The 19,289-nt window shown below is 40.3% G+C and overlaps 1 protein-coding gene across 1 annotated transcript; it reads right to left on the reverse strand.

Moving 5' to 3' along the window:
* Positions 1–696: 696 nt before the first annotated feature.
* On the reverse strand, positions 697–16,302 carry tm2d2 (TM2 domain containing 2). The gene is made up of 4 exons (XM_031318210.2): positions 15,967–16,302; positions 10,024–10,111; positions 9,811–9,926; positions 697–1,597 (listed from the first exon to the last, which is right to left on the reverse strand). The coding sequence occupies exons 1-4, from the start codon at positions 16,185–16,187 to the stop codon at positions 1,384–1,386; spliced, it is 639 nt and encodes a 212-aa protein (XP_031174070.2). The 5' UTR covers positions 16,188–16,302; the 3' UTR covers positions 697–1,383.
* Between the last annotated feature and the right edge of the window lie 2,987 nt (positions 16,303–19,289).

The following is a 19,289-nucleotide window of genomic DNA, read 5'->3' on the forward strand; positions in this document are numbered from 1 at the left end:
TTTAAGGCAACTGTAAACGTAATTTTTATTTTATGTAAAACATCACTAAAATATTTTTGTGTAATCTGTTACAAAATAATTTTTGAGTACTGTGAACTTATTAGGGTTTACAATGTGGAAGTGAGTTCCAAGCAACCATCCCTCGATACAATACTCTACGTTGCATTGATTGTGTTCGGGCTCTAGGAACTTTAAAAAGACCTCTAGTGGCATGTCTAGTGGAGTATCTATGTGTGTTAGAGCTAAATGTAAGTTGACTATACAAACAATTAGGAATTTTTAATTCATTCATCTTGCTGACAAAAGCCAGGAGTGATGCTGAAAGTCTCTCCACAACTTTCAACCAAGAGAGTTTAACATGCATGTTGTTTACATTTGCTACACTTACGTTAGACTACAATACAGTGTGAGTTTGTCACTTAAAAGGTGCAGTAAGCGATGCTGCGCAAAGATTGTTATTTGAACTCAACTGCCAACTGCCACAGACAGACAACTTCTGGCAGGTCGGCAGATTCACATGCTGCACCCCATTGCATATTGGCTGGAATAGTGTTTTGTGGCTCGTGCACTCCTGTTTGTTTTCACCGGAGTTTTATATGACCGTGAGGAGATATTCACTGAATTTGACAAAAAGTGTATTGGATTAGCATCACTTACTATACCTTTGAGTCTCCTTATAGTTTCTAGATTTCAGAGTCCAATTTATTCAGTGTCTTTATTTTCTAGGTTCTTATATACAAGGAAGCAAAGCATATATGTAAAGAAGCCGCTGTAATAAAACAGTGTGAATGATAATGAGACTGAATGACAGTCTAAAAATATACATTTACGAACTACTGCTCTAACTAAAAACATTTGAGTTACTTGCCATTTGCACAAACAGTTGTACACTTTGCCTTAATGTTACTCACAAAGCTACTGCTCACTCTGTAAAGTATGCACAATGTGTATTCTCCATTTTATTATCAGTTAATCTGTGATAAACCTCGCAGGCTTTTAAAGAAAGCTGCGAACGCGCATCTATCCAAATTACATCATCCGGGCTTGACCTAGTCGTATCTGACATCTTGACAATTTAGAACAAAAAAATAGCACTGTCGTCATTGCTGGTAAAAAATGCAAGTAAAATTTCATCAATCATTTTATGCATTCTGTGGAAAATTTCAAGTGGATTAAATTAGATTGACATTAAATTATTTCTCATTTTATTCAGAACACTGAGTCATCAGGACTCCACTTTACACACCCGAGCTGTAAATCCCCTCAAGTCAGCCCAGTTTTATAATTATGGCAGGCTGAGGCCACATTGCTGGAATTCTCAATATTTAACTGATGTTTGACTGAGAAGTGGGCCGAGTCCTCAGTCACTCTCGGCTCTCTGTCTCAGTAGTAGGTGCACCAGTTGCTGTAATCACTGGGCATCAGGCCGCCAGTGATGAGCAGGATCAAGTCCACAAACCACCAGATTCCCAGGCCTCCCAGGGTGAGCAGCTTCCCAACAGCAGTGCCAGTGTGGCCTAGGCAGAAACGATCGACCCCAAAACAACCCAGGAAGAAGGAGTACAGCAGGGTGGTAATGAAATAGTGTCCGGTGTATCTGTGCAAAAACAACAGCAAAAAGTACAAGAGAACATTTTAGGCAATTTAAGTTCAAAATATGTGCAAATAAAACAAATCAAGAACATTTAAAGTTACATTTAAAGCTGTAATGGGTAGAATGCAAAAAAAAAAAAAAAAAAAAATGAATTTGAAGTAGCGTGAGACCTTCCTGCAGCTCACCCTTTCCGTCGTACAGGCAATGCAGACACAGAACAGCCAATAGGAACACACTCTCTCTCTGAAATGACCTGTGATTGACCAATGTCTTCAATCACGGCTAGATTTACTAAGGCCTGACAACAGAGCAATGAGGAGGTGCAGAATTCTAGTTTTCTCTCAGACCACTTGAATTACAACATGCTTAAAGATTATTATGGAATTTCTGGCCAACAACTTCAAACCTAAAGTGCATACCACAGCTTAAATTTCAACACCATTTAATACCTTCAACCTCAATTATTTGTATAATTTCTGAACCTTCAGATGTCCAGGGTAAAGTTAATATATTACAAAACAATTATGCCAAGATTAAAATGATAAAACAAACCAGAAAGAGAAGAGAGCAAGAAGACATCAACTGCAGTTGATCTACTCTGAACAGACACAATAAAACCAACATCTGTACAATATACTGTAATGGGTGGACACATTGTGACCAGAAACTGAATATTATAAGCTTTAAAAAGAAAGCATTTATCCAAGTACTACATAGCAGTAGTGTCTTTGAACAGGTGCTGCTTTGAATTTGTCCAGCCACTGCACCTCTCTGATCTCTATGCAGTTACTACAGAGATTTAGCCAATGTGCTGATAAATGCAGAGAGATACTGGGAGAACATGGTGTACGGAAAAAACATGGTCAAAAAAGGTGGTGGTTCTGTACATTAATAAACATTGCCCTCTAGTGGCGATGTACTGATACCACAGATGTTTATCCGAATTAACTGGATCACTATTTTTGACTTGATTTGTAGATCTGGAAGCATGTACAGTGCATACTGCATGGGTAGAAACATCTTTCAAAGAAACGACAAAAAGAAATTATAAATATCATTAAATTAAAAATGACAGGAAACCTGGCCCTCCACAGCTTAAGTTTGCTGATGACAGACCAAATCTGTGTTGAAATCGCACACACACTCACTCTGTCTGTCTCCCACCTGCAGCTTCAGTCTGCACAGAGCACCATATTTGTGTGCTGCAGTGTCCAGTCTGAACTCCTCCCAAAGCCTGCGATCTACAGAAAGCCTTGTAGTCACATGTTACTTTCAGTAATAGTAGGCTTGTTCGAGATAAGATGCGCCCCGCCTGTAAAGTGGACAGGATCAGGCAGCAGCAGAAGTGGACGGTGACAAAAAGCCGTGGTCAAGTCGGACAGTTTACAGCAGTTTCAAGCAGCCTTTAGTCTAAACAGGAAGTCACAGAAACACACATCCTGTTAGATCTGATTTAATAATTTTATAATTAATAAAAATAGAAAAAAACAGGTAAAATGTATATAAAACTTCATAGTGTTGAGTCAATTCAGAATCAATTAGCTGATAGATCCGCTGAGAGCCAGGCGTTTTCCATCATGCCGCGGTTCTTCCAGTCGGTGCAGTATGCAATATACACACACACACACACAGTACTGTACAAAAGTCTTAGGCAGGTGTGAAAAAATGCTGTAAACTAAGAATGCTTTCAAAAATATAAATAATGATTGTTTATTTTTATCAATTTACAAAATGCAAAGTGAGCGAACAAAAGAAAAATCTAAATCACATCAATATTTGGTGTTACTACCCTCTGCCTTCAAACCAGCATCAATTCTTACCGTGGATTTCCACAGGATGCAGAACGTCTGCGAACCGGCTGCGCTGCGGAACAGCTGCGTGCTCCGCCGTCCGTCAATACCCACCATTTGTTGCGTAACGGCTGCGGCCAGCCGACCACGAGATCTCGCGAATTGACGTATGTTCGCGCGATATAACGGGATGTAGTTTCTATAAACAGAACCACAAAACCAACAACAGTTTGTTTCCATCCAGAGGAGTAGAGGGGAAACAACTCTGTGCTGTGTTTTCAAGATGTAGTGCAGGGAAAATGACCTGCCGTGAGCACGGTGTATTTTATTTTGAAAAGTAACCGGATGTTTTATTTTGTTTCTGTGCTCGACTTCCTGTCCCGCACAAACTGAATTGTGCTGAATTGCTGCGGAGCTCTTCGTCGTCCGTCAAAAATAGAAGCTCTGCGTATCTGCTCCGGAGGGCTGCGGACTGACGGAACTGGGACGGAGTAGGGACGCAGACGTTCTGCAGTCAGTGGAAATACACACATTGACTTTAATGGAAACCTAATGACTCCTTCGACGTCCCGGAGACGTTCCGCATCCAGTGGAAATTGCCGGTTAGAGGTACTTGCAAAAAGTCAGGGATTTTGTAGGATTATAGTCAGGTGTATGATCAACCAATTATAGTATATAGGTAGTTATACTGCATCAGCAAGGTCTCTCCCAGACAAATATTTCAAAGCAGACTGGTGTTTCAAGATGTGCTGTTCAAGCTCTTTTGAAAAAGCACAAAGAAACGGGCAACGTTGAGGATCGTAGACGCAGTGATCGGCCAAGGAAACTTAGTGCAGCAGATGAAAAACACATCAAGCTTATTTTCCTTCGAAATCGGAAGATGTCCAGCAGTGCCATCAGCTCAGAACTGGCAGAAACCAGTGGGACCCAGGTACACCCATCTACTGTCTGGAGAAGTCTGGCCAGAAGTGGTCTTCATGGAAGAGTTGCAGCCAAAAAGTCATACCCCCGACATTGAAACAAGGCCAAGCGACTCAACTATGCACAACATAGGAACTGGGGTGTAGAAAAATGGCAGCAGGTCGCCGGACTGATGAGTCTCAGAGAGAGAGAGAGAGAGAGAGAGAGAGAGAGAGAGAGAGAGAGAGAGAGAGAGAGACCTTTATTGTGTTCTGTCTGAATATTTGGGAAAATTGTATGTTGATGCGACACTATTGACCATACCATTGCTCTGTTCGACACTATTGACCATACCATCCTGTTACAGAGACTGGAACATTTAGTTGGCATTAAAGGAATCGCACTAAGCTGGTTTAAGTCCTATTTCTCTGATCGATCTCAATTTGCTAATGTTAACGATAAATCCTCCAGGTACGCTTGGACCATTTCTATTCTCCTTATATATGCTTCCTCTAGGCAATATTATTAGGAAACACTCAATTACCTTTCACTGTTATGTGGATGACACCCAATTATACTTATCAATCAAGCCAGACGACACCAGTCAGTTAGCTAAACTTCAAGCATGCATTAAAGATATAAAATCATGGATGACCTACAATTTTCTGACGTTAAACTCAAACAAAACTGAAGTTATTGTGCTGGGCCCTAAACACATCTGAACCTCATTATCCAAAGATATAGTTACTCTGGATGGTATTGCCCTGGCCTCCAGCACTACGATGCTGAAAAACTAGTCCATGCATTCGTTACTTCCAGGCTGGACTACTGTAATTCCTTACTATCAGGTTGCCCAAATAAGTCCCTTAAGACTCTCCAGCTGATCCAGAATGCTGCAGCACGTGTTCTGACAAGAACTAAGAAAAGAGATCATATTTCTCCTGTATTAGCTTCTCTGCATTGGCTTCCTGTAAAATCCAGTATTTATTTAAAATCCTTCTCCTGACCTACAAAGCTCTAAATGGTCAAGCACCATCATATATTGAAGTGGAACCAGCTCCCAGCCTGGGTCCGGGAGGCAGACACTGTCACCACATTTAAGAGTAAACTTAAAACTCTCCTCTTCGATAAAGCTTATATTTAGGGAGTAGAGCCTGGATCGGGCCGAATTTTTGCGTCCGAACCCGGCCCGAGCCCGACAGAGCCGTGACCGAACCCGGCCCGAGCCCGTCAGGCATTATGATATTATGATATTCCACCAACTCTGCTCCAGTCTCATCTACACGTCTGCTTCCTCTTTTCTCTATCTCTCTTCTGCCCACTTTACACACACACACTGAGCTCTCTTAAAGGAGCCGCAACACCATTTTACAACAAATGCCTTATCACGCTGATGTGACCGAGCCCGGCCCGAACCCGACCATCATTTCTAAATATCTGTCCGAGCCCGGCCCGGCCCGTCGGGTACGGGTCGGGTATCCATGCCTTATTAGGGAGTGAGGAGTTGCAGCGTTCAGCCAGACCGGCGGGGGAGGGTGTATGTCTGCAGACGCAGCACCCCTTCTCTTCTCCTCTTCATAGTCGTTAGATTAGTTGTTAGGAGAGCGATGCGGGAGGTAATTTGTGCATGAATTGATAACGGGACCCCTTAACTGCATACCCTTCTCACTCATGGTAGTAACTTTATAACAATTAATAACCCACAACTAACTCTCTCAGGACAAAACACCATAGCACACAACAATTTGTGATATAAACAATTTGTAACATCGCCGAACGGCATACTGGGTAACATTATAACTGCTAGCTAGCCAGGTAGCCACAGTCTGTTAAATTGGGAGACGCTCCGGTCGGTTGCAACTGCACATTCAAGAACAGAGAAGATAGAGGATGGAGAAAGACCGGAGATACACCAGAAGAACGCGTGCTCAAGAGAGGAGCCGTCTGTTGTTCCGAAGTTTTTTGTTTTTAAAAAATCCGACATAATTTAGCCACTGTTGTTGCCGGTCGCACTAACGTTACTCGGTCATGCTAATGTTAAGACCTGTCATCTCAAGCATGAACGCAACAACAATCCACCTACGGTCGCGCTACAAACCGTCGTGAAAAACGGGTTTAGAGCGAGCAATGATTAAAAAGCTGGATTTAGAGGTCTTGCCTTGCCGAAATACTTTGCCAAACTATTAACAATATTCAAACACCGAAGCAAGCTGACAGCGGCGCTACATTCAGTCGCCCACTTTTCTACAACCACCTAACATTACCTGGGGCCAAGGTAATGTTTATACAACTATCTTACAACTATAATGTTTTGAAAATGAAGCAATGTTAAAGTTGTTGGTATGTGTATTTTTAACTTGTTTATTTTACTACTTTGCAGTTTGCACAATAACAATAGTTTAGATTCTATAACTGTTGCATGCATTCTCCTTCATATAAAGTTATTGTATAACGTGGAGCCAAGCAAACTCTTTAGTAATCAAAGCTTTTAGTTAACATGACATTGAAATGTTTTTTTATATTCTATGTACTCCTGACAGTAGAATAAGCCATTATAAACCTATATAAAAAGGCCCAGTCAAGTAAAATAAAGAAAATACCGCGATATACCATGAAAGCGCCAGAATCTTTAAACTTAAATCTTACCATGATACAAAGTGTGGTAACTTTCTGTTGTTGCGGCCGCCATGGCAAAAACACGGCGATAAACACGGAAGAGCAGTAGTTACTAAATGCAACTAACTTCAGTTCTATGAGTAATAGCGTGTGCGACAGCGCCTGCTGGACCTGGCCTGCCGATGCGCATTCAACTCGCCATTCATAATGAATCCATCACTCTGCGAGTAGGGAATCCAGTCTGCAATGTAGTTCAGACACTTCACTGATAAACCAGAGGACTGTACAGTAACAATCTATATAAATATGGTCAAAGAAAGTTTTTGTATTATGACTTCAGTCCATCTCTCGCTCTCTGCCTCTCTCTCCGTCTGTCTCTTTCTTTGCCTCTTTTAATCAGTCTGTCACTGTTGTTGAAAATAACTAAAGGAGCTTTCTCAGAGATAGGCCTTTTCATTGAACATAGGCTATTTATTTTAGGTACTTTTTCCAGTGGTATGTATTGCAGCTGTACATTTTCAAACAGGGAAGGAAACCCTTTGCATTTTATTTTGATGACAGTCTGTTGTAATTAAAGTGCTTGTGACATCTCACATGTAACTTTGACTTAAAACTGAACATTTCGCCCACTTTGTAAAAAATACAGAGATATTCAGTACTGTGCAAATGTTTTAGGCAGGTGTGAAAAATGCTGTAAACTAAGAATGCATTCAAAAATGGAAGTGAATAAACGTGAAATTGATGATCATTAGCACCGGTTTTGGTATAATTGGTTGACTATACACCTGACTATAATCCTACAAAAAAAACCTGCAAGTTTACCGATAAGAAATTATGCTGATTTGAAGGCAAAGGGTAGTAACACCAAATATTGATTTGATTTAGATTTTCCTTTTGTTCGATCAATTTGCACTTTGTAAATTGACTTAAAAAAAATCATTAGTTATAATTTTGAAAGCATTCTTAGTTTACAGCATTTTTTCACACCCGCCTAAAACCTTTGGACAGTATTGTGTATCGTGTATCGCCATTCAGCCGAAAAATACAGAGATATGATTTTTGGTCCAGCCCTACCAGGCCGTGGGTCCAGAAGACAGACGTTTTCTCCAGAAAACATGTAAATCATGTTCTCCTTGCCCTCTTTCCCTCAAACCCCTCAACAGCGGCAATTTTAATTGAAACTGAAAAAAAAAGTTTGAAAGAAAATGTATCATAATGCTAATATGAAAATAAAATTAGTAGTTATTACTTTATTATGGTCAGCCACCACCACAAATAGACTAGAAATAGATAAAAACAGATGTGTGACAGATAGCAAAATTATAGTCTTTTTCAGATGGATTTAAATAAAAAGGTCATGATGGTAAAATACACTCACCTAAAGGATTATTAGGAACACCTGTTAAATTTCTTGTCAATGCAATTATCTAATCAACCAATCACATGGCAGCTGCTTCAATGCATTTAGGGGTGTGGTCCTGGTCAAGACAATCTCCTGAACTCCAAACTGAATGTCAGAATGGGAAAGAAAGATAATCTAAGCAACTTTGAGCGTGGCATGGTTGTTGGTGCCAGACGGGCTGGTCTGAGTATTTCATAATCTGCTCAGTTACTGGGACTTTCACGCACAACCATTTCTAGGGTTTACAAAGAATGGTCTGAGAAAAGAAAAAACATCCAATATGCGGCAGTCCTGGGGGCGAAAATGCCTTGTTGATGCTAGAAGTCAGAGGAGAATGGGCCGAGTGATTCAAGCTGATAGAAGATCAACTTTGACTCAAATAACCACTCGTTACAACCGAGGTATGCAGCAAAGCATTTGTGAAGCCACAACACGTACAACCTTGAGGCGGATGGGCTACACCAGCAGCAGACCCCACTGGGTACCACTCATCTCCACTAAAACTAGGAAAATGAGCCTACAATTTGCACGAGCTCACCAAAATTGGACAGTTGAAGACTGGAAAAAATGTTACCTGGTCTGATGAGTCTCGATTTCTGTTGAGACATTCAGATGGTAGAGTCAGAATTTGGCGTAAACAGAATGAGAACATGGATCTGTCATGCCTTGTTACCGCTGTGCAGGCTGGTGGTGGTGTAATGGTGTGGGGGATGCTATCCTATCAATATGGGCCAACATTTCTAAAGAATGCTTCCAGCACCTTGTTGAATCAATGCCACAAAGAATTAAGACAGTTCTGAAGGCGAAATAAAAAATTTTTTCGCAATTAATCGCTGAATTTCTATAGTTAATCGTGATTAATCGATATTTTATCACATTTAAAATTCTATTATTTTGCATTTCAGAACAGTTTAAGTACATGTTAACAATTGAAAGCACCAGCGTATCTTGATTGGGAATCAAATGAATGCAAAGAAAGTTACTTTATGAACTTGATTTTAAGATTTGTAATTATTTATTTACTGTAAACAAAAGAAAAATGTGTGAATCTGTCATTATTGCACAGTTCCTCCAAGTACCTAACTAAAAAACTAAAAATCCCTATCCTTACTAGAGTCAATATAGTGTTTAGTAACTCCTAAATAATGTTGATTACTCACTGACGTCCATTTACTAACTAACTGGCCAATGAAACATGATCATTATAGCTGGACAGAGAGGGGAGAGAGAGCAGAAGAATGAGGAGGTCTCCCTCTACTTTAAATTTCGGCTGGGTTTTTTTGGCATTCTGCCTCCTTCAGCTTTAACTGGTAAAGCCAGAGAATATTCTCATTGAGATTTTACCTGAATATTAAATTGAAATGTCAGCTGATTCAAGGGACATATTTCAAAACGCAAGCCTGCATTTTAAGAATTCCAATAATTAACACATTAAATTAATACTTTTTTGCATGTAATTTTGACATGTAGATTGCACAACTGCAACTGTTCAGCAGGGTATTCCTTACTTGATGCAGGGTACGTTTCCTCTGAGGAATTCTCTTGGTCCGGCACACTCTATCTCATCGAGTGCAGTGCAGAAAACTGGTGTATGGTTCACCTCTTTTTGAGTCTGGCCACCCCACTAAAGACAGAAACAGTATTAAGTGCTGGGTGATTAACAACATAGTATGTTCTTTTATAAAAAAAAAAAAAAAAAAAAAAAAAAAACACACACTTACTCCGACACAACCATGGCCCATTTCCAGAAAGGCACTGTGGTTGCCTGCGTGATCTACAGGATCTTGACAGTAGATGAACTCCTCTGGTCTTCATCATACATCACATGTATACCGAAAGACAAAGAGGGAGGGATGTAAGCTAGTATGCCTCTGCTGTGAATATGACTGATAACCTTCAACAGGAAACTGTAGATTCCATTACTTCCTTAAAGTTTCTATATGTAACTTTAATGTTTCTGAAACGGTCTAATTTTCCATCTGATGATCATAAAAGACCTGTAACACCAAACGAGACTAACAGTGAAAATAACGATTTTTTATATAGTTTATTAATACCTTTGCCCGGGTCCGATCTATCCCATGAAGTCACAAAATAGACTCGTTCGAGATGTGCGCCTCGCCTGTAAAGTGGACGAGAGCAGGCGGCAGCAACAGGGGGCGGTGACAAGAAGTCAAGTCAAGGTCAGGTCAGGTCAAGTCGGACAGTTTCCAGCCATTTTCAGCAGCCTTCAGTCTGAACAGGAAGTCACAGAAACACTCACAACCTCTTAGGTCCAATTCCCATTTAATAAAATATCATCAGACCCATAAATCAGCTTGTACACAGTCTCCAGTTGTTTTTATTATGACAGAGTAGCTGTCAAGATGCTCTACATGTGATCAGACTGTGAACAGACTGTAGATGATCTGTAATCTGAATGGATTTAGTGTCTCTGACTTCTAAAGGCTGTTTTACAGTCACCACATCCGAGCTTGCGCGCACCAATTTGACGTCAAAATGATATAGATCTCGCTGGCACGCCAGGATTTTGAGTGCGCGTCCATAGCGGAAACAGGAAGCCTTAATGAGCTCGAGGGTAACTGGATGCCAGGACTCTTAGAGTGACTGCAAGTCTCTCTTGTAAACTTACTGGGTTAAGAGGAGTTATTTTATGGTGAATGAAAAGCTTGAGCCGACAAAGTAGGTCATCGAATCAATTCGAAGCATTGACGGCAATGCTGCTGCCAGTTCTGCCGTTGTTTACCTTTTTCTTCTTCTTCTAGTCCACAGAAATAGCAAAGTCGGTAGCCTTTCCTCATTAGCGCCACCTCAGTTCAGGAGAAGGCTGCAACTAGTGTCCACCACGCGGGAGTATAAACAGTTACGGCGCTCCTATGACGTCACACTGGCACTCGACAGGTCGGCTGCGGCTAGTATACCGCATGTTTAAACGTCACTATCAGCCACACAACATGTGTTCTGTACAGAATAAGCCTTTAAAGGAGAAATCCGGTGCAAAATGAACCTAGGGGTTAATAACATATGTATACCGAGTCAACTGTTCTCCGGGATACGTTTTCATGCTAATCGAATGTGACCAGTTTTATCGCAAACCACTAATTAGCTTATAAAGCTAGTCGTCGGGGCACTGGTTAAGTAAAAAGAAATCGCTATTGCTATACCACTAACAAGGCTCAAAATAGCACCACACTTCCACAAAGCATTGAGAACTTTGTAAGACAGTTTATTAAAAATATAGTTTATAAAGACCGTACTGTTAAAGTATACAGGCAGGCGCCATCTTGGGAAAACAGTCATGACCAGTCGAACGACGAACGCCGTGCAACCAGTAACATAGCTCAAGCACGGCGTTCGTCGTTCGATTTCTCCTTTTAAATCAGACAAATAGCAATTAAAATCCCTCCAAATCAAAAACAATACGTTTATATAAAACATCATCATGTTGAGTCGATTCTGAACCTATCAGCTGTTAGATCAGCTGAAAGCCAGGCATTTCCCAGCATGCCCTGGGTCCGCCTGGGTTTTGCAGTTTAATGCTCAAATGCAGCCTGTTATAAATATGTACTACACTACTCAAGCTTATGCATTGTCAATACCACTATAAGCATGTGGTTGTTGTTACACGTTCTGTCTACTAGAGGGACTTCCAACATAAGCCTGGCCTTGAAGGGGATCATGGTGCATTGCATTTCTGGCACGCCGCTCTCCGTTTACATTATTTTCCACCACGCACACAGCGGCAAACACAAATCAACAGAGAACTCTGTAATGAAACATTATCTAACAAGTGTATTGTATAGCTCTGGGGAGCTTATTCCCCGGAGTCCTGTTTCTTTTGCCCAGCATGTTTCCTTGGATTAGGGTGGCACCTAAATCATGATTGCAGCTGTCCCGGTGGTCCTGCTCCGTGCCCTGCTATGCCCTGTTACACCCTGCTACGCTCTGCAGTGCCCTGCTACGTCCTGCTGCGTCCTGCTACGCCCTCCTACGTCCTGCTATGCTCTTGTTCCATTATCTTTATTATGACTATTATTGCCATTGCTCATCACACCCCCAACCGGCACCATCAGACACCGCCTACCAAGAGCCTGGGTCTGTCCGAGGTTTCCCCCTAAAAAGGAAGTTTTTCCCACCACCCAAGGTTTCTTCCTAAAGGAGTTTTTCCTCGCCACTGTCGCACTAAATGCTTGCTCTTGGGGGAATTACTGGAATTGCTGGGTCTTTGTAAATTATAGTGTGGTCTAGACCTACTCTATCTGTAAAGTGTCCTGAGATAACTCTTGTTATGATTTGATACTATAAATAAAATTGAATTGAATTATTAAAGCGGCTGTTGTAGAGGCTAACGGTGCTCGGTTAGCACAATGACATCATGTTAGTAAGCACAGCCGAAACGATTGTCATAAACTAGCTAAGTAACAATAGTGTTAGCCATGAAAACTAAGCCAACATAAGTAAGTATTTTAGTGATTTATAAGCAACCTTTTTCTTGCAGATTGTCAAGTTACTGAGAATACAGCTGTTAGAAGGTGATATAAGAGGGGGAAGCAAGATTTATGGGTTAAAGAGGTATGTTGAGCCTAAAACCAGAGTGTTCAGTGTCAGGAAAGTTTCCCTCTTCTAACCTGGCTAGATTGCCATAGTAACTTGTGCTGTGCACAACTAACCTGCTTCGAGGAGGTTATGGTCAGATTTCTGGATAGAAAGCCAGTAATTTTGTGACGAGACTACCAACCCGGCTCCACCGAGTGCTCACAGACAGGGTTGAGACAGTAAACAAAGTGGGGGGGAAGAGTGGAGGACCAACATTGGGCTAAGGATAACTCCTCGCCAATGTAACGTTACGGTCTTGGATTATGGACTGTAACATCATGATTTTCACAGAAACATAGTAACAACAGCGCCGTTATTGATAAAAGGGATGCTACTTTCTCCGGTCTCTTTCTCAAGAGTGACCTGCATGCTGGGAACAGTGCCATAACATAGCCATAATGTCTAAACCATCCGAGGCAGACTGACCACGAGCTACAAGGTTGTGTAACGAAAGTTTCTGTTCCTGGAAAAGCTAATGGTCCGTATGACATCAAACTTGTATTAAGAAAAACAGGTTTTATTCGCAATCTTATGGAGAAAAGCTATGCTACCCACAATCCTAAGTGTAACAGCGACGTCTCTGATTTGTCCAACTCACCGTTACCAGAGAAACGTTTACCGTGAAACTGGCTAGATCAAGCTCCTACCATTCAAGTCTATGATAGTTATTCTACACAGTCTTGTACCTTTGCCTTTTTTCCCCATTTTCAAAATGTTTTTGTGCCACATCAAATGTTTCATATTCACGATTCATCTCATAGCTGGTTGGCTTGGTTCCAGGCTTAAAACTCTTTATATAAGCAATTTTTGAAACGTCAATGAAACAACTGAATGGGGGAAAAACACTTCCGGAACCAGAGCCGTTAAAAAAGTGGGCGATCACTGTCGAGCTTTCATCACTCAGAAGTTGCATGCCCTTAATTATGCATAGGTTTAAGGTCTAATATGATTTAAAGGTCCAATATGTAATATATTTACTGTAATAAATCCAAAAATTACCCCAAAGCGTCATCATATATTAAGGAAACATGCTAAGTTGAAATACTATCTTTTCTGACAACAATGCTAATGCCAGTATTTTCTCCTTTTGAAATTTCCGTTCCGTGACAGAATTTCTGTTTGTGTTTTGGCCTGTTTGTTGTTATCAACTGCCCAGTTTGTAAGCCAGGCCAGGTTGCCAGATATACCTGTAAAAACGTAAACCCAGCGCGCTACAGCTGTGAGGTTAGTACAGCCATAAAAGCAGCAAACAAACGAACAGGATCAACGGAGATTGATTTTACCCGACAAAAAAAACAGCATGTTTCTAAAAGTTGCGTGACCAGAGACGTAATAAACCTGTCTGGGTAAATATTGGAGATGTATTTGAAAGATGGAGACAGCTTAGAGCCCAAAAGGATGCAGAGTTGGCTAATTTCCTCCTGAACAGGTAAGCATTAGCTTCAGGCTAATTTATCACAGCTACTAGGGACGGGCATTTTATGTCATTTCAACATTTGTGTAGCTACTCACATTGAATTATATAGCTAGAGTACCCGAGTTGGTTACTCGTAAAAACAATTGAGAAACAGCCAGTGAAGTGATCCCGACTGGTCCTGGCTAAGGCCGCCATGCTAACCCTGCTAACTGCTAACGTTACCAGGACCAGGCAAGCAGCCACGGCTGTTTACAACGTGTAAGCGGCTGTAGCCGACAACGGTGAGTTATTTGAAGCCAAGAGAGGGGGGCTGTAAATCGGAAAGAGATGACCTTGAGTTTGTAGTGTGTTTAGCGATTGTTGCCGTAATTCTAAGCCAATAAAGTGTGTTCAGTCGGGTGGAAAAGCAGGGCAAGGTATTTTTAGCGGTTCCTATCGTAATTCTAAGCCGAGGAAGTGTGTCTGTCTGGCGTGTGGAGAGGATGGTGAGGTTGTGGGATTTTTTGCAGTTCCTACGGTAATTCTAAGCTGAAAAAGTGTGTCTGTCAGTTGGGTACAGAGCTCCATGTGAGCATGGGCTTTTATGACTGTCAATATAGCCAGCATCTAACGTTAGCTACTCCGCTGTGCTGTGGAGTAATGTCTGGCTATGTGAGACAAGCGTCTAGCAACATTGTTGTGGATGCTCCGGTATCAGCCTGGCAACCAACGTGAACGAGTCTGGGGAGGAGGGGGCGGGGGAGACGACTCTCTCTAGTATTTTGAATTTGTACTGCAGTAACTGTTTTAAACACTAGCTGTCAGTATTACATATTGCACCTTTAAATGGGTAAATTATTATTTTTTAAATCAAAGTTGTGCGGGAGAGACTGGCCCACACCGCCTACCTGAGCAGGGCGTGTGCGCTACGGACCTCTTCCTTTTGGCATCCATGTTGACAGTTTAAGCAGCCACACAGCTATTGTATCCGTGAGGCGCGCGGTTCTCAGCAAAATAGACAGTGATAATGATTCAGGTCCATGAGACTTTGCAAGAATAGTGACGCTATTTACAAAGTAATTAATTTGTGAAAGACGCTTTTTAAAGCCAATTTCAATCCGAAACTCTGAACACAACTTGGTCCGGACCAGGGTAGTCGTGCAGCGCAAATTACCATGGCGATCTAGCCAAAAGTAACATTGAAAACTCGGGCTCAGCATACCTTGCTAACCTACTAATCTCGCTTCTTCTAACCTTAACCCTTAGTACACCCCTCTGGTAGAACATAATTTAAGGCCCGTTGTTCATTACTTACCTTACTGCAGTAACTTCTGCATACTAGCTACTACCAATGCAGGACCTACTTTTTCAGGATTCAATTAAAGGCAAACGCTCGCAGCTGTTCAACACTGGAGAAGTTGAAAGACAAGATTTGTTGTATTAACGTTATACGTTAATGTTACATTCTGCTTTGAGTACTGGGTTATTGGTTTATGGTATTATTGATGTAACGTTACGAGTGAGCATGATTTGACAGCTTTCTGAAAGCATTTTGCTTTGTTAGTCTCACAAAAGCAGCTGCTCATAATTAACGTTAGCATTAAAGTTAACGTTAGCTAACTTAGCTTAACGATAGCATTTTAGCGCTACCGCAGCGTTCCGTGTTACTTACAAATAGCTGCAGAGGACTACTGGTGACGGGGGTTTGTACTCAAAGGGCTCTGTATTATTCGTACTGAAACGGCTGAACGTAGCTCCCTGACCAGGAGAAACAGTAGGATAATCCGTTGTCGATGAGTTTTGGGAGTGAATTCCTTCCAGGCATTGTAAAAGAATCACCGTCAGTAGCATCAAGAACTGTCCGCACAACAGAATATAGCTTGCTGAGATCATTGTCACTCTTAAAGTACTACATTCATTCTAATAAAATAGCCATTCATGGTTAACGGCCACATTTAGCCAGCTAACGTTACCAAGGAAGGCTTGTTTGGTTTGCGTGTGTATGACGCGTTCAAAACCATTCTTCCTCTTCCTCTTCCTCTTCTTCTTCTTCTTCTTCTTCTTGGCAGATTACTACTTTTGTTTTTATACCGCCACCAACTGTACAGGAGTGTGTAATACCATGAAATCCATAGAGTCAAGGCTAGTATTAATTCAAAACAAACAACCAAACAAACAAACAAAAAAAAATTATATTCTTTTCATTATACCAGTATTATTAAGAAAAATAAATAAAGCTTCAAGTCTCTCCCTTGTCACACCCTTTTCTTCAAGTATATCATGTATTGAGTTGTCTCCTTCCATTTCCTGCCAGTTTATTCTATTATCATTATATTTCTCACATGCAAAAAGTACATGTTCCACATCTTCTTTGTCTTGGCATTCTATGCAAAATCCATTACCATTTCCTACTATTTGTAAGGTAACATTCAATCCTGTATGACCTAATCTAAGTCTGGTAGAGACCAATTCTTCCCTTCTGTTTAAACTCAGCGAAGTAACCCTTTTCTACATTCAACTACATTCTTCTGTATTTTATGGTAGTGTCTAGCATTAAACTCTGCCTCCCATTCATTTTGCCATCTTTGTATAATTTCAGATTTAATTATGGATTTGTCTTCACCCTTCCCCATTGGAACATTAATTCCTATATATTTGTTTTTCAGCATCTTTTTTGCAATTTTATCAGCCTCTTCGTTTCCTTTAATGCCTATATGAGCTGTAACCCAACAAAACTGAAAACTGATTCCACACTGTAAGCAACTGCTGTAAATGTACAACCAATTTTAAATTCAACACTGAAATACTGTTTTCATGTTAAACAGTTTAGTACTGTAGTTACCAATGCATAGTGGGCTGCTTAACTTGGAGCAACAGGACAGGCCCTAAACAGTATGCTGATGTTTTAAATTACAGGACACTACAGTATTTTTTGGAATGTTGACTGGAGAATTTGGAGCACGTCAGAAGTTTAATATGTTAGTCTTTTAAATTGAGGCTACTGCTTTTGGTCAATTTTCTTTAAAAAATACAGAAATAATTTGCCATCAACTCCTGGAGGGACTTCAGGAACCATCATTTGGATAGGAGATTTTCCAGAAGAGGACGCACAATTTAGATGACATGTGCTACACATCATCGAGTGTTCTTCATCAACATCCATCGGGTCTTGCATCTACAAATTAAACGGTAATTAAAATCTTCATATTGCCAAGAATGTTTGATATCAAACTGATGCTCAGGAGCTTGTCTTGCTAGGGATTTGAACATGTCATTTATCAGTGAGGCTTAGATTTGAATAGCCAAAACAATATTACTTTTGGGTGGTTTTTTGTTTAATTTTGGTAACATTAGCCGAATGTCTGCATCCGAGGAACAACACTTGTTAACCAGTAAGAGAGGCCAATCGGTAGATGGAGGCAGCAGGAAAATAGCATTAGCCTACTGGAATAATTAGCCTACATCTTGCCCGGTGATTAGGATTTATTTCAACCAAACCATAGGATTATTGGAACATCAGCTAACCGAGATGGTTTTGGTGAGTTTTATTTTGTTTGTGTCGACTTTTAACGAAGTGTGTTTTACAAAGAGTTAACAAGAAAATTAAGCTTATTGTAGTTTGGTTAAAGAGAGACACTTGAATCCTCAAGGCTTTGCATTTTTCTTAAACGGAAAATTGGTATGAAAATATTGCCTTTCTGGACTCTTTGTGAATGCATTTTGTTTAATTATCTGTCGCTGCACGTCTCACACAGCCTACTTCTTCCTTGTCATCATTATATGGATATATTAAATTAATGTGCTTGTATTTTTTTTGCATAAAATGGTATTATTACTGTACATTTCAAGCCACAAGCCACACACACACACACACACACACACACACACACACACACACACACAGACCATTTTAAGAGGTAAAAACACAAGCCTACCTCACAGGACTATTTTAAGAGGTAACCTTCAAGTCTAGTTCGCAGTGGCACAGGTGCCTACCTTACAGTTTCATCCCTAAATGTTTTTATTGATGCATATTATTTATGCATATTGTCAAAATGTTCTACTGTACTATCATCGTTTCAAAATGGCCTTAATGCACATTTTAAAAATGTTCTTAAGTTTGTTTTCCAAATGTTGCCAATTCTGCATATGTTCAAAATGTTATTATGAAAGTAACTAAATATAATAATAATATAATTAAATATTTTTACAGGCAGCAGAGAATACATTGCAGATTATATATGTATACATTTAAGGTGACTTTTGTAGGAAATTTTAATCTAACTCACAGGACTATTTTCTATAGTCTTAACTAATGGTAAAATTGACACCTTAGTTAACTGTTATTAAAAGTTAGTCAGGGCGTATTACTACATTAACTAATGGTAAAATAGACACCTTAGTTAACTGTTATTAACAGTTAGTCAAGGATTAGTATTGCATTAACTAATGGTAAAATAGACACCTTAGTTAACTGTTATCAACAGTTAGTCAAGGCATTTACTAATGGTAAAATAATGTATCAATTAATACCTTAGTTAACATGAACATTGTTAGTAAATGTTAGACACCTTATTTAACTGTTATTAACGGTTAGTTAAGCTTATTAATGCATTAACTAATGCTAATTAATGTACCCTTATTGTAAATGCCAATTTTGGATTAGCTGACGTCAGGCACTGCCAAGCTTAGATCAGGCCCAAAAAAAATCAAGCCCGACCCTACCCGAGCCCGTGCACGTTGTGTCTGAGCCCGGCCCGACACATTAACTGTAATTATGAGCCCGAGCCCAATTTAAACCCGACAATTTTTTAATACGTGGGCCGTTATAAATGACGTTCTCAACTACAATTCCGATTTGTTTGAACTACAGAAATCTGTTTAGAATTACCTTAATGAATAATGCAACAAGGACGAAGCATGTAAACTGCGTTGTTTGTTTATTCAGAATGGAATGGATCGCAAATGGATCCGAATGAAGAAACGTAAAAAAAT

The sequence above is a fragment of the Sander lucioperca genome, chromosome 11 (assembly GCF_008315115.2).
Source record: "Sander lucioperca isolate FBNREF2018 chromosome 11, SLUC_FBN_1.2, whole genome shotgun sequence".
Lineage (NCBI taxonomy): Eukaryota > Metazoa > Chordata > Actinopteri > Perciformes > Percidae > Sander > Sander lucioperca.